The following is a 15,239-nucleotide window of genomic DNA, read 5'->3' as shown; positions in this document are numbered from 1 at the left end:
ATAGGCTATGTACATTGCAGATGATGTAGCTGATAAAACAACAGAATCTTTGACCCTCTGACAGCCAAATGAAAACTGCTGAAAAATATAACTTTCCTTTGTTCCAGGAGCTCATTTTGGGTTTGATGCTGTCATCTTTGCTATATAAAATATCATCCTACAAATATAAAGTTGGAAGGTTCAGAATCCATGAGATAAATTACCTCCTACTCTAGCCAAGTCTTGGCTTTGGCTTGCAGAAATTGCCATCTCTCTGAAAGTAATTTTAGATGTATTGATGGCTCTTCTGATGGAGTGGCTCAAATAGTTGAGAGTGTGATAGTCAAAGTTACCTAGCATTACCTAATGATAAAATCGATACTAATCTTCCTTTATCACCCAGAGTTGTCTCTCCGGACCCTTCAGGTTGTAGGTACAGTTCTTAATACTTTTGACACTTCTATTCTAATAGTATGTTTGTTTTTTCTTTTATAATTGTCATAAACTGAAGAAATTTAGGAAATACTCGGTGAACCATTGCCAGGAATAAAGAAAAGTTACAAACTTTTATTTCAGTTGGCAATAAAGCGTAATAGGATTTGATGACAGAGCCAGTGGTTATTTAGAGAATTGTTCTAGGTAGATTTGATGTGGATAAAATTTATACTTCAGAATGTTGTGTCAGAGCTCTTAATTTTTTGAAAGCACATGTTGACTGTTGTTAATATGTGAACCCAACAGATTGGTGTGTGTTCTAGAGAACCTTGGAAGGACAGACATTACCTTTGGGAAAGGAGCTGCCAAGCTATTATATTATAAGAATCACAGAATCATCATTTATGTTGGAAGAGACCTCCAACCTCCTCAAAATAGGTCTAACCAGACCAGGCTGCTCCAGGCCACATCCAGGCAAGTCCTGAACATCTCCAAAGATGGAAATGGCATACCTCCTCTGGGCAGCCTGTGCCAGTGTTTGATCGCTCTCTTGGTGGTGTTTTTGTTTTTTTTTTTTTTTTCTTAGTATGTAACTGGAATGTCCCATCTTTCAACTTGTGTCCTTTGCATTTTTTGCCATCACTTTGCATCTTTGAGAAGAGTCTAGCCCTGTCTTTTTGGTGTCTTTCAGTTAGGTAGTTGTAGACAGCGGTAAGGTCACCCTCAGCCTTCCCTTCAAGCTGAGCAGGTTCGATTCTCCCAGCCTCATCTCATGTGTTGCGTTCTCCAGCCCCTCTCTTGGTGGCCAGTGGCTAAGCACTGAAAAGTGAACCTTCTCTCCTTTTCTGTTCAACAGTATCTGTTTCATTTAAGCCAAGGGCATAGCGCGTCTCTGAAAAGTATTTCTGGCTGTTTAGTTGAGCATTTTGGTGTCAGTTTCTAAAATATTATGGTGATCTAGTATATCCAGGTGGGATACTCTGTCAATCATTATCTGTCTGGTGAGAAATGGTGTTGGTAGGGAACACTGATTGCTGTGAGTCTGAAGGGGGCTTTTTCTGTGAACAATGACCTTTAACTGTAATCGTGGCTACCAGGAATAATCACCGAAAGTACTATTTCCTGGAAGTAAGCACTGTGCTTCACCTAATCCTCCCAAACTGTTTGTGTTCACTTGTGTACTTACACAGATGGAAACCAGAGGCACTGGTGCCTTAGCAACACTCCAAGGTCACTCGGTAGTGTTTTGTGAGTAGAACCCAGTAGCTATCTCCCAGCCAACAAAATGGAAATCAAAAACAGGGTAAAGTTTGATAAAGGAAGTAAATGTTGTACAGATGAGCTGTGGAACACAGTGCCACAACTTAATACTGAGAAAGAGAATTTAGCAAGTATATGCATGTATAATGAGAATATCCCCTGATCAAGTGAGCACATATGAAAGGTAGAAATTATTTTTTTCTCGCACTGATGCCTAACAGAGATGTATGTTCTAAGTGTGAGATAAACTTTGTGAGGTGACCGTTGCAACGGAGGTCCCTTCCAATCTCTAACACTCTGTGATTCTGTGTGAAGTTGTCCCGGAGTGGACAGCTCTGACATTCATTTAAAACACATGGCATGGGAATTTTTGGAGTCTGGGTATTGAAGAAGGCCACATAACCAGTGTGTCAGCAGTCTTCTTACATGAAAGGACTTTATATCCCAGGCTGTGGTGATCTGTGCTTTATCATTTAGTCATTTATACCTCCTCTGACGAGATTGCTCATTTTGAGCATAGTGCACTAGGAAGAGATGGCAAACAAAGTCGGTTTATTACTGATAATTTCAGGGAGTTTATTTAAACCAAGAATAAAGTGCTCCACCTGTCTCTGAACACTAGAGGGTGCGCCTGTATTTGCAAAGAGGTCTCTCTCTTTGGAAATGTGTTCCAGAGAATCTGTTCCATGTTCATTGCGTGGAATTCTTCGTTAATTCTAACTACCTTAATTATTTGTTAAAAATCACACTTTTTCTGCAGAATATTCTAATGCACTTGGAAAAGAGCCACGTTATGAAACTTCTACACATGGGAAGGGGGAGATGTGGGCATGCATGCTTGGGGCTCTCTACCATCCCTTCCACATGAACACATGCACGTTTAAGTATGATCCTTCACTAAACTTGGTATCCCTCCTGTTTTTATCCTTTCTATATATTGTTTCTCTTACTGTAGTATCTAGGAGCAGGATTATATTATGCTATATGTTTTCTAATTATATGCTGCCCTCACCGTGTCTAATGTTCGCTGCTATGGCACGCTCTCTAATAACTGAAGCATGACCTCTAAGTCTGCACATCCCCAAATCACTGGGAAGGAGTGGGGAACTGTGGTCTGGATCCAGTCCTTGCAGCTACTGACATTCTGGAGCAGCAGTGGCTCCCAGTGGCAACTGCAGAGGCAGTGGGCTGGGCAGCATGGGCAGCCCTGTTCTGACTCCTTCCATAGGTGGCTGGTTTCTGTGCTGCAGTGAAGGGTCTGCAAAAGCAGGAAAGGAGAATGAACTATCTGAGCTGCCTCTGCCATGTTCTCAGGAAAACCAAGAGGGATTTATAATGCCTAAATAGTGTAGATATTTTAGCTATTAAATCTTGCTCTCCTTGCGTGAAAGGAATGGTGTTGATTATTCCAATTCTACAAATGGATAAAGTGGGAAATACAGCCTCCTTTTTCTGAAAGTGCTGAACGTCAAATGCACTAATGTAGGGGGCAGCTGTAAGCAACTTGACCAAAATTGTGTATGGGATTGGAATCTCTTAGTCACTGTCTGAATCCAGCAGAGACCTTCACATCTCTGGGGAATAACGTAGTCTGCTCAGAACTGTGGCAACAGAAGTCCAATGCTCTGGGAGATAAATAAATCTTTGAATTGTAGAACAAATCTTCGTAAGATGAACCTTTAAAAGCCTGTTAGGATTGGCAGAGTTTAAGAACATGATTATACTTACCCACTTTGTTTCCTCAACCCCATAGAAGTTTTTGACAACTTTACTAATAGGAAGTTGTTGAACAGCTTTTATCATGAGCGCTTGTGTTCACATATCACTTGTCATTAGTCTGACTTCAGCATAAAGGCTATATGACCACAAGATCTGTACTAGCTGAAATCTGCATTTAGTCCAACTACCTTAGAATTAATATTTGACACAGTCTGAGAAAAAAAATAGTCTTTTAATATCAACATCTGGTTAAACGGTAGTGTAGACAAAATGCTTGCTTTTAGTGCCCACAGTAGTGAACAAAAAACGTGTCAGTAGAGTTGTTTGATTCATAGGATTGCAAATTGTTACTCGACTGTTAGAAGCTCTGCCCGTTCGAGGTAAATGGAGTATGTGTGGTCTTGAGAGCATTCACACAAACTCCTGGGTGCTAATGCTCACAGTACTGGCTAGCTGAAGGACCCTCTCTCCCTTAGCTGTGATTCCAAGGCAACCAAATAGTTCTTGTTAAAAACGCTTTTCAGAAGATTATTATGAGCTGAGATAATCTGAAGGCATTATACTACTTTGAAGTGCTGTTGACAGCTTTGCTTCAGGATTTGTAGGTGTTTCCTTTCAAACCTCTATTTCCAGTTGCTCATAACTTTCTGAAATTTTAGCTATTCTGCTTGAGATTTTCCAGACAGATTCTACTGGAGGTTGAAAATTTAATGGAAGACTTGAAAAAGAATGTGTGGGGGAAAAAACTGAAATAATTTCAGAATCCTAATTAAAAAAGAAATAAATCAGTGTCCCTCTGGAGAGCTTTAGTTCTGGGATCACATGCACACATTAACATCATAGCTCAAAGTCAGAGACCCAAGCATTGAGCAGTTGAGCATGGCAGTGTTAGTTCTGCCACTACTGACTGATTAGGTGCAAAGCACCTAAACTTTGTGCTTGAATGTAATTATGTGAGATGACTTGTGTTACAAATGCTGTTCTGAGTCAGGGAATAGCTCTGCTTTTGTTAAAATCACTGTCAGAGTCTTATTGAGTTGGAGGAGGCAGATAGGCACATACTGAGTGCTACTGACTATTCTTAGTGGAATTACCTGTGGTCATGTAATTAAGAGCACAATAACATAACTTATGATCTGCAGCTTTATAAGGTGCATCTTGTAACATGCAGTAAATGGCTACATGTTCTCCTAAGGACAAGGTTTAGCTGGTCTTGTAAAGCTAAACCTATCTCCACAGACCAGTAAACAGCAGTATGGCATCCTTCATGTGTTTTAGAGAAATCGTGTTCCATAATTAGAAAAATAACAGGAATCCTGTAATTAAGTACTTAACTATAACGTATTATTGCAGAGGATTGGAGTTAATGACTGAGGATTTGAATTCCTGATTGTCTTATATGAGAGACTGGGGAAAAAAAATAGGTTACGCTAATCATGCCTACACACTTGATAGGAAGCTTGCAGAATTTACATAAACTAGTAGTAAAAGAAGATTTCTTGCTTAGTAAATTGACAGAACAGCCTGATAGTTTTGCTGATGTGGGGTGGGATTGCAGATGATTCCTAAATATGAGAAGAAAATTCGGGGCCTTCAGGCTTCTAGAGCTGTGTTCATCATGATCCCCAAGCACATGGAGATAATTTACTGAACGGAGTTCCCTGTCCATGAGGAAGATTGGCTTGGTTAGTGCTACAGAGACAGAAGGATCCACATGTTACCTGGCAACGGATGGTCCAGGAAGCAGTAGCCACGTGAACGTATATAGTCCAAAAGGCATCTGAGAAGCCTTGGTACCAGTAGCATTTGGAGTCAGATAACTGTGGGTCTAAAAGAAGTAGCAGGGTAAATGTTGTAATTTTAAAAGTGTGTCTGGCTCAATGCATTTCCAAAGATGATATATAATTTTAATAATTTAACCAATATGTAATTAGTTTGAAATAATTCTGTAGAATCTGTGTGAAATCTTTAAGAGGCAGGATTTGCATTCTAAAAGGATAGAACAAAAAGAGATATGCTTACAAAATTAATGAATGAGCTCCTGCATATGAGGCTTAGATTGAGAATCATCTGTAGTCAACACATTGTCATGGAAATTGCAGTTGCCAGATGTTTCTCCATTTGAAAAGTAATATTTTGATTTTACTTTTTGTCTAAAGAAAAGCCTGTTGAGAAAGTGGTGGGAGATCCAACAGCAGCAAGGGACTGCAAAATTTGAGTTCTAAAAATTATAGCAGCTCATGTGTCAGAAACACGAAGAGGAGAAGGAAAATGAGAAAATGAGTTTTAAGAGACAGAGTTGAGTACTTTACACAGAGTTGTGGATTTAAGTTTTTCCTGGAAAACCTCCTGTATTACAGGAACCATGAAGGCAGAAGATGGGTTGAATAACGCAACTTAATAAGCATGTACTGCTGAGGATTCATTTTGGGATTTAAGGTGCATTACAACGCTGAAAATGAGAGCACTTTCTGCCACTCAGAATGTTATTTGTTAAGTAACACCAATATGTCTGAAGTCTCTTGTTTCTGTCTTGCAAAATTGTCACAAATATTTAATGGCTTAGCTACTTCTGCACTTTTTTTTTCCCTTTCACAAATGGAGATTTTTCTTTTAAAGAATTATTGATGATGGAAAATTACTTATAGTGTGGAAATAGAATTTTTCATAAAGATGCTTTCAGCCTTTTTGCCTCAGAAAACCAAAGTTTGTGTGATCACAATCTGTTGGTGTTTATTTGACCACTAAGTTTTCCCCGGGGAAGTTTGAAATTTACTTGCAGATTTCAGTCAGATTTGGCAAAGGGATAATGATGTTCCTTGAGGTTTCACAAGAATGGGGAGGGGAAAGAAACCATCTAAGGCATCTTTAAAGAAAGACTTCAGTGTGAGCTCAACCCTAGTAAGGTATCAGAGAATCCAGGTGGGTATGAACGTTTATTCAGTGTCTGAGCTGAAGAGAGGCCGTGGTCAAATCAGTCAGGGATGAGAAACACAAGTATAGAGAACCAGAACTCATTATTTCTCATGATTGCAGAAGTACTTGTCATTCAGTAAGGTCCTAAAGAATGGCAGAGAATAGTGGTTTGGAAGTTTCTTTGCTTGAGATTGTTGCCTGTTATAATTAAACATACCATCCTTCTTGTTCAGTCAGACTGAAGGGCACACAGTACCTGCAAACTATGAAGACAGACGTGTTTGATGAAAAACCAACTGCTTTGCACTCAGATGAAGTGACACCATCTATTTTGCTAACCATTCTTTTGCTCTCTGAGAAACATCTCACTGTAGCAGTCCAGCCATAAATTGTATAAGAGGAATCTTGGCTCTCTCGTTTGTATAAGCTGGAATTGCTTTACAGCTTTTATAATATAATTTTTTATAATACCTCTCTTATTTACTAGTACCTGGAGTGGTGAGCCCTCCCAGAATAAGGATTTTCTTACAGCTGGAGAAAGGGTGAAAAAAACATTAAGATGATTTGTCTGAGATTGTACGGAAGTCCATGAAGAGCTTGACATGTCCCGTTCGATGTCTTGACATCGAATGTAACATTTTTGTAGAGATTCCAATTGTTTTAAATGCTTTTTATTTTCCTTTTTCAGCTTTATAGATTTATCTGCAGGAGACACTCACATTTAAGATGTCCTTACATGAAAGATCACTCCTAACCCGCTGGTTGTTGTATCTTTATAGCTAATTGAAGTTATGTTTTTTTTGTCTGGTGTTCTGAACTAATGAGCACTCAGTGCTGCTTGGAAAGCTACGTGTACTACTGGGTCTGCAGTTCCCTAGATAGATGCACTTAAAAGCATTCAGCTGAAAATAAAGCAAAGCTAGCCAGATATTAAAATAGGACAATAAATGAAGTATTTAAAGCAATCATAGTATTTCTGGGGCTCTTAAGACAGCAGGTGATACTGTGACAGTGCTTGTATCTGTGGCCTGTTGGTGGAGTATAAGGCTGTGAGTAGTTGCCTTTGAGGAAGGTGGAGATAGATCTGACTAAAATTGGTGACTGTTGCTCCTCAGGCTATGGGTTATCAGTGATTTTTCTTTTAATTTGCGCTGAAGTCCTCCTCAGGAGTAGGAAGCAAAGTTAAATCTGAAGTGATTGGTCTGGAAGATGAGTGATCAGTGATTTCTGAGCTTTCAGGAACTGTTTCAAATAACTCCCAACAGAACTTAGATACTTGCTGTTAGAGGCTTAGCATACATCTACAACAATAACTTCTGCATCCAATTCTGAAAATAATGTTCATGACTAAGGCAGCTGGGCAGGCCCCCTATTTCAGCCCATTGTCTGAAGAGTGTGAAGCAAATGTCTGTCTGAGGAATGCACCAATGCGTATGGCAATAGTTCTTTTTTTGTAGAACCTGCAAAGAGGAAAGACAAGAGAAAAATATCTGTTGATTGGCCATTTCAACAAGTTCTATTTTTTGCCAAAGAGAGTAATCGGCAAACTTTTTTTCTAAAAGCATAATGTAAGTACATGTTAATGCATAAGCAGACTACCTGATGTTAGAGTCATTCAGCCTCGTGATATCTTCACCTGGAAATTTTTAAAATAATTTATATCCTTGTCCTTTGATACTATCTAATTTTTTATAAAAATGTTCTTGCTCTTAAAAATATCTTTCAGAGTGCCACTAGCGTGCTTGGGGAGGGGCAGGTTGTGAAAGAAATGTTTGTCTTGAAGTTATTGCCAGAATCCTAGGAAGTTTCAGGGTCATCTTTCCAGAAGATGTGTTGGTTTTTTTTATTTCCCCTGTGTGTGTATTAGGAGAAATACCCATTCAATGTGAGAGTAGTTCCTGTCTACTGGTCCATTCTGTTCATGGTAATTTTTATAGAAACAGCTTGACTCTTAAGGCCAGTGCTTGATGGCAGGTTTTCCCTGTGACAGCACAGAGTTTTACAAAATATAGAACACAGATATCAAGATGGATCCTTTTGGTTCTGATATAGCTTTTACTGAGGTTTGTGCAGTCTTTTTATTGCTTTGTTGGGAGTCAGTTCAGGTCCTTTGGTTCTTTTTCTCTCTGGTCTGATTTCAGAGTCACTGAGTCAATGAGAAAATCCAAAGAAGCAGCAGACACGAAGCTGCCCACTTAAAACGCAGCAATACTCTTCATGACTCCTGGATTTGTAAATACATGGGCAACAGGCTGTGAGCCTGTGTCAAATATATCATGCATGTTGAAGTTCCTGATAGCATGTATAAGCCTCATAGAGACTTGACTGCTAATAACATGTAAAAATGCACTTTCTAGATACCTCAGAACTTTTCTAGTTTTAAGAAACATTTTTATACTGCTTAATGTGAGGTTTTCTTGAGTAGCAAGCTAAACGGGTTATTATACATTGCAGGCTGATAACTAGTTTAAGCACAGGTAGTTGATTTTGGTCCACTACAGATCACAGAGATTACAGCCCAAAAGCCTGAAGTGATAAATTGGCAGAAAAATACTAACTTTAAGCTTAGCGAGGAACAGAATTATCTTTATAATGGAAAAAAGAAAATAATGCAAAAAGCAGGATCTTAGTAAAAATATGTTGTCTGTATAATAGGGAGGAGAGTCATATAAACAGCCCTTCTCTTAGACTATCGTAAGTCTGAGCATGCATATGACCAGCAGAAAAAGAAATCTATAGCTCCTGATTCCCTGTGTTCTCCATTGTAAGAGAAACTCTAGGATGAAATTACTAATCTACAGGCAGATGGCAGAAATACTCACCTGAGAGCAGTAAAATAGTGTGGCAGTCAGGGGGCATCTTGAAGCTGGGAAAGCCAAATGCAGAGATATGTTCTGCGTGATTCAGACCAAAGAGCTAAAGTCATTTCTTCACCTTCCTGTGCAAGTTCCTTAGTCCCTGGGCTGCCGTTCTACCACTGTTTCTTCTCATGAAAACCTTTGGAAGATCTGCTTTTGTTTTACTACAGAACAGAAGCCATTTGAAAGTCTAAAAGGTTTATGGGACAATAGATTGTTTTCTGTCCAGCTTGCTAAGGGTTCTGCTTTCTTGTTATGTGCTTCCTGGGAAGCTCTGCTCTAGACAAACCATTTCCTTCTGCAGCAGAGTTCTTCATGAGCACAATTCTTTCATTAATGCTTGGATTTAACTTTGAGAACTTAGTCCCATGCTAGCTAAGAATGACTGCTTCCCCCATCACTTTCAGAACTAAGTACAAAACATAATTTTTAAATTCAGCTGTACTTCCATACATGTTTCTCGTGTGCACAGAGCCATCCTACAGCATATTCACACATACTAATATAAACAAAAAAGCGTAAGTTAGCACAACCTACCCATGCAATCAAATGTTTTTCCATGCAGCTTGTAAAAGGTGGAATAAAGAAAAATATTATTCTTTCCTTATTCACAGTAGGTTAACTTTTGACATCGACGATTTCAGTCACCCTATTTTTTACAATGGAAAGGGGCTGTAAAAATTGAGCCTAAAGACAGCTACTCTGAAATTATCAGCCTGTAAATATAAAGTGCACAGTCACTGCTGGGTTTTTTAACAGTGGTAATTTTTCCACTGATGTGAAAACTTATGAAAAATTATTTCTCCCCCATTAGGTATTGCCTGGTTAATTGTGTAGTCATGGCAGCAGAGGCTATGTGTGACTGTAATGAGGGTACAGTACAGAAATTAATAGAAACTAATGCTTTAAAACAAGAATTTTCTGATTTATGATTCATTTATAGATCCATTTGATTTGTTATTACTTGAGCTGTTCGCAGTGATATGATTTCACTAGTAACTAACATGTTATAGCCATTTCCTGGAAGAATGAGGTGCCAGGGCTCTCTGGTCAAGCACTGTGAAATCTTCCTCTCTCAGGGCTCAGTGCTGGTCCAGAGCAGTGTGGTGCGTTGAACACGATACCACATGGCAGAGTATTGCTGATCTCTAATCACTGCTCTGGAAAATTGTTTTGTCTTGAGTTTCCTTTGTTAGGAGGATGAACAGAAGCCAAGGATGAAACAGCTTATCTCCTGTAGTACTTTCTCATCTTTGAGACTCCTTCCCACATTGCAGTCTAGGGCACACTAGTGAAAGGGTATGTAAGAAAGTTGTTTGCCATACCAGTTCTGTTGATTGAGTAGTAAGTTGATTGAAAGTAAATACTCAGGAAAGATAATTTCTGGAATGTGAAGACTTAAAATTGTGTTGCAATCTTTACAATATGTGATGGGAAGTGGACAGGTTTTTGTGTTTGGCTTTTGCCTTCAAATTCCTACTCCTGCATTAAGTAAATAAAAGTCTCACTTCTCATTTAAAAATATGTATAATGAGCATAATACTGATTTTTTAAAACATGATTTTAAATTGGTTGGTGTTTTTGATTACTTGGAGTGGTAGTCTTACAGTGGTGCCTGGCAAGGGCTCACTAGAATATGTTCACGTTACTCCACATGATGATTGTATTCAGGATTGTCTTCTCTCTGTTTTAAGACTATTTGCATGAATCTGCAATAGTAAAACACAGCCCTACTGTGTTTTACATTATACCTATTTTTCAGGGTCTTCAGTTTGCTTTTAATATTTAATTTCTTCACTTTGCAGTGTGTGCCTCTGAAACAGTCTACCTGTTCACAAACATAATCTGTTTCCAGTATTTTTACAGTACTTCCCATAAACACTTAAGTTTTCTTCTGGTATTGTTTTCTGTATTTAGAAGTATTTACTGTGACCATTTTATGGCCATAAAGCAGAGGAAATTCTAGCTATGGCCCAGGAGAAGCTTTACAGACACTGTTTTGGCCATTTTAGAAAGCTGTTAGCACTCCATATTTTCGAGATACAAAATAATAATCGATTCAAATTTTCCTGCTTACCGATAACATTACTGGGTGTCTGGGGGTTAGCTCTGCAGTGTTTTTCAAGTCTAACTGGTATTTATTACCTTGCCTTTGCTTACAATACTGAAAGAACATAATACAGAGTGGTCATTTCTGCCATTCAGCTGAATAAGAAGCAGTGGCCAGGAGAGCTTGCTTGAATAACAAATATGAATAGCTCAGACATTGTGTAAGAACTTATAAAATGAATTTCAAATGAATCTTGAAACCAAAGTTGTGTTAAAAAAAAAGAAGCAGACCAATTCCTCACCAGAGAAGACACACAATGTAGTTTCTTTCTCCCTGTAAACGTAAAGGTGCTGATGACTGATACTGATGACTAAGTGAAAAATCTAATGGTGTTTTCTTCACTTTTTCACATAAATACATTACTTTCTCAAGACAAGTAAGCATTTGGAAATTTTGGAAGTTTTGCTTAGATGAAAATTAGTTGCTTCTGTGGCAACTGCTGCCTAGAAAATATATTTGAAAATTATGCTATAGTGTGAAATAAATAGCATGAAGTAATGCAACTATATGTGCCTTCATTTTATGAGGAGGCATTGATTAGATATGGTGCATCTATTTTATTTCATATATCACTAGTCTACTTCTGGAGGTAGTACTGTACAGACAGGACTGTTTTTAGACAACCTCTTTGGTAGAGAACTGGTGCTGTATATCCTCCTTGACAAGATGATGATCAAATTAATTGATCAAATGTTTTGTCTTGTCTTGCAGCAGTATTGAGTGTATGTAAGACCAGGTTGAAATCAGACATTTATTATTGTCTGCCAATCCTTATTATTGCTTACTGGCAACAATGTGCCTGTATATAAAAATTAAGGTGCAAGTTTTGATGTAAAAAAGAGTTTGGTCTGGCTTATATATCTCTGTAACAATGGCAGTAGTAATAAAGTCAAAAGCATATCTAGTTTAAATAGGGGCCAGAAACCAGGCTAAGTCCCCAGGGAGTTTTTATGCTGGATGCTGCACCTAAAACATCAGTTTAAGCATTGTCAAAGGCTGCAGTGTGTAGTGTAGAGACAGCACAGAAGTAGCTCATGTAAATAAGGCTTTCAGTGCTGTACAGACTTCTACAGTTAGAAATAAAAGGTCTGCATCCTTCACAGAGCGCTGCGTTGCCCCTACTGTGTAACCCTTTCTGTGATACAATCACATATTTGTTTTGCAGTGCAGGGGTACCATGAAGGCTGGCAGGAGGGTGGGGCACTTGCCATGATGCTTTTAACTGAACAGGTACAAGTATTCATCACATTGTAAGATTCTGAAATTGTTCTTCATTATCTCCTTCCTGCTGCTGCTTGTGTTAGGGCTTCAACCTGCAAAAGCACTTAGTCCTAAGTCAGTTTTAAGCTGAAGATGCTGAAGGAAAAACTGCGCTGACAACAAAAGCAAGATCATTTTTTTTTGCTTGCTGTGTTTTTTGTGGGGTTTTTTTTTGGTTGTTGGGTTTGTTGGTTTTGTGGTTTTGGTGAGTATTTTTGGTTGGTTTGTTTTGGTTTAGATTTTTTTTTTTTTTTAATGTCTATATCTCTACAGGCTTGCACTCACTAGAAAAAATGATTATGATTATTTTGATTATTTTCCTGCTCCTGTTCCAGAGTAGCCATGGAAGCCCAGAGGAACTCTTTCTGTCCTGTTGCCTATTGAGCAGTCTTTGAAACAACTGAAATGCTGCTGCTTTGTAAAATCTGAAAGACTAAAAACGCCTACATGGCTTCAACTTGAACCCCCAATGGTACCTAAGTGTTTAAGATGTATAAGAAGAGTACAGATAGATACCTCTAAAGAGTGGAAGCCTATGGCAAGACGGTGCTTACCCTCAGGAGTAGCAATCAGATTTAGAGGAGGTGTAGAAAATAAATATTTAGAGCTCCATCTGACAGCTTCCAAATACCTGGCATTGCAGTTTCAATAGCTAATAAGCATGAATGTCAAGGGTTAAGATTGCGGGGTGACAATAAAACCCTGGCAGATGTATTGTTAACCCCCTCTCCCCCCACTTCCCCCTTTCTGCCCCTCCCTCTCCCCCCTTTCCTCAGGTGATCAGGAGGGAAAGAAGGACAGAGAGAAGAGAGTTGGAAAAATTAACAAAGTTTTACTAATGCTACTAATAAGAATAGAGAAAATAATACAAAATATACAAAACCAATCTTGAAAGTCTCAGCAACTGCAGAGCCAACAACCAAAGTCCTGGATTGCACTCTGCAGCCAACCGGAGCTGGATTCAGTCTCTCACTAGGCCTCAGTTTGCAGGGATGACTAGCAAGGTCCTCTCCTAATGTCGGCCATAAGCAGAAAGGAAAGGGGCAAAGGGACGAGATCCTCATGATCTCCCACTTTATATGAAGTATTCACGTGAATGGGATGTTATACACAGTTGGTCAGTTTCTTGGTCACTTGCTTCTCGTTGCCCCTCTCGCGAGATGTCCATCCGTGCTTATCAATAAGTTTGCATTCCATTGCTATGTTTACCAAAACATGTGTCTGGTTCTCCAGGAAAATGCAGCTAATATGAAGGCTTTAGCTGACAGGCAAATTCACTAAAAGAGAAACTTGTTTTTAGCAAAACCAGGACAATGAACCACTAAGAGGTGCTAGAACTGCGTGTCCACATGCATTACATTGCCTTTGTGCTTACTTTCCTTTAGGGGATTATCCTCTGAAGGATGAGGAGTGGAGTGAAGCTGCGCATGTAGCTACAGTTTTAGAATCATTGCAGTCTAGCTTTCACACTCCTTAGGGGCAGAAAATGAGCTGTAAGTGACATTGGGCTATTTATTCTTTACGTAAATTTCAGGAAGTAGTGAATCAAACTAATGTTGTTCTTAACTTGAATATGTTTATCTCATCATTAACAGGAGTTCAGATATGACTGCTCAGGAAGAGGAAAGTCTTTTCTTGTAGGATGTATAGAAAACGTGTTAAGATTCTATAATTTAGTTATGAGCAAATGTGTTATTTTTAACAAATTAAAGTAAATCAAATACTTCCACAAATTTAAGAAGTCTAACAACAACTTCTGCAACAATTCACATTTCAAGACTGATGAAATCAGAATGAGTATTGTGACTACCTTGAAAACTACCATGCTATTTCCATAATACTTAAAAGATGATCGTTAGTAAAAGATGTCACCAGCTGTGGTAGGCAGATGATGATATGCAGAGTGTACAAGTGCATTTACTAGTAATTTTTCAAACTTTTCTGATAACAAGTGTAAGGAAGTTTTTTATTTGTGTTTTTTTATATGTAATATATGTATGATTTCTGTAATAGCCCTTTCCCCCTCTTTTCTTTTCCAGAGTCAAGATGACAGATTTGCTTTCACTGCTGAATGGTATGATCCAAATGCTTCACTCTTTCGACGTTATGAACTTCTGTATTATCCAAAAGATGGATCAGTTGAAATGGTAAGAATAAAAAAAAAAAACAAAACTATCATTATAAGTGTAATATCCAATTAAACAGCTTGTAAAATGGCAAGCCACTGCCTATGCCTATCAATTTTCCAGGTGAGGAAAATGTAATTTAAGATGTATCTTATTCTGTTTCTAAAACTAAAAGAAAAGCAAAAATACAAATTCACAGTGAAGCATGTGGAGAAGCTTCCATATTTATGATTTTTTTTTTTTTTTTCCTTAAAGCTTGCTTTGGCATGGAGAGATACATTTTGACAATCTCTATTTGGGTTTCAGAATTGAAACTCAGGACCACTGACCTACTGCTTGAGAAACATAAATTGAAGCTGATTCCAAACAGAGGAATAAGCTACAGCTGGAATTCCAAAAGTTTCTGAAAAGCAAAATGTAAAAGATTCTTATCAAAGTAGTGGAAATGGTAAATTGCTCTTTAATTTGGTTTTAACAAAAGCACGGATGTTTCAGACAGCGGGATCTAAATTTTTCCATCAGTGGTTGCTTGCACAGACCTTTCTGACTTGTGGTTCATAGAACTAATACCCATTG

At 38.4% G+C, this 15,239-nt stretch overlaps 1 protein-coding gene across 3 annotated transcripts in view; it reads left to right on the top strand.

The window, feature by feature from the left end:
* Window positions 1-15,239, top strand: part of NME7 (NME/NM23 family member 7) — a 96,320-nt gene that overhangs the window by 4,571 nt on the left and 76,510 nt on the right. For 2 of the 3 annotated variants that reach the window (XR_010469795.1, XM_065049936.1), the window contains exon 2: window positions 14,577-14,684. Coding sequence is in view for 2 of the 3 variants with exons in the window: in XM_065049936.1 (XP_064906008.1) it covers window positions 14,577-14,684 (108 nt within the window). In the remaining variant the exon portion in view is untranslated. Of the gene's footprint in view, window positions 1-12,471; window positions 12,508-14,576; window positions 14,685-15,239 lie in introns of those variants that run through there. The other variant, XM_021299721.2, reaches the window with a different exon arrangement.

This window comes from Columba livia, chromosome 1 (genome assembly GCF_036013475.1).
Source record: "Columba livia isolate bColLiv1 breed racing homer chromosome 1, bColLiv1.pat.W.v2, whole genome shotgun sequence".
Lineage (NCBI taxonomy): Eukaryota > Metazoa > Chordata > Aves > Columbiformes > Columbidae > Columba > Columba livia.
The sequence above is the reverse complement of the archived record's forward strand: the minus strand, read 5'-3'. Positions and strand labels throughout refer to the sequence as shown.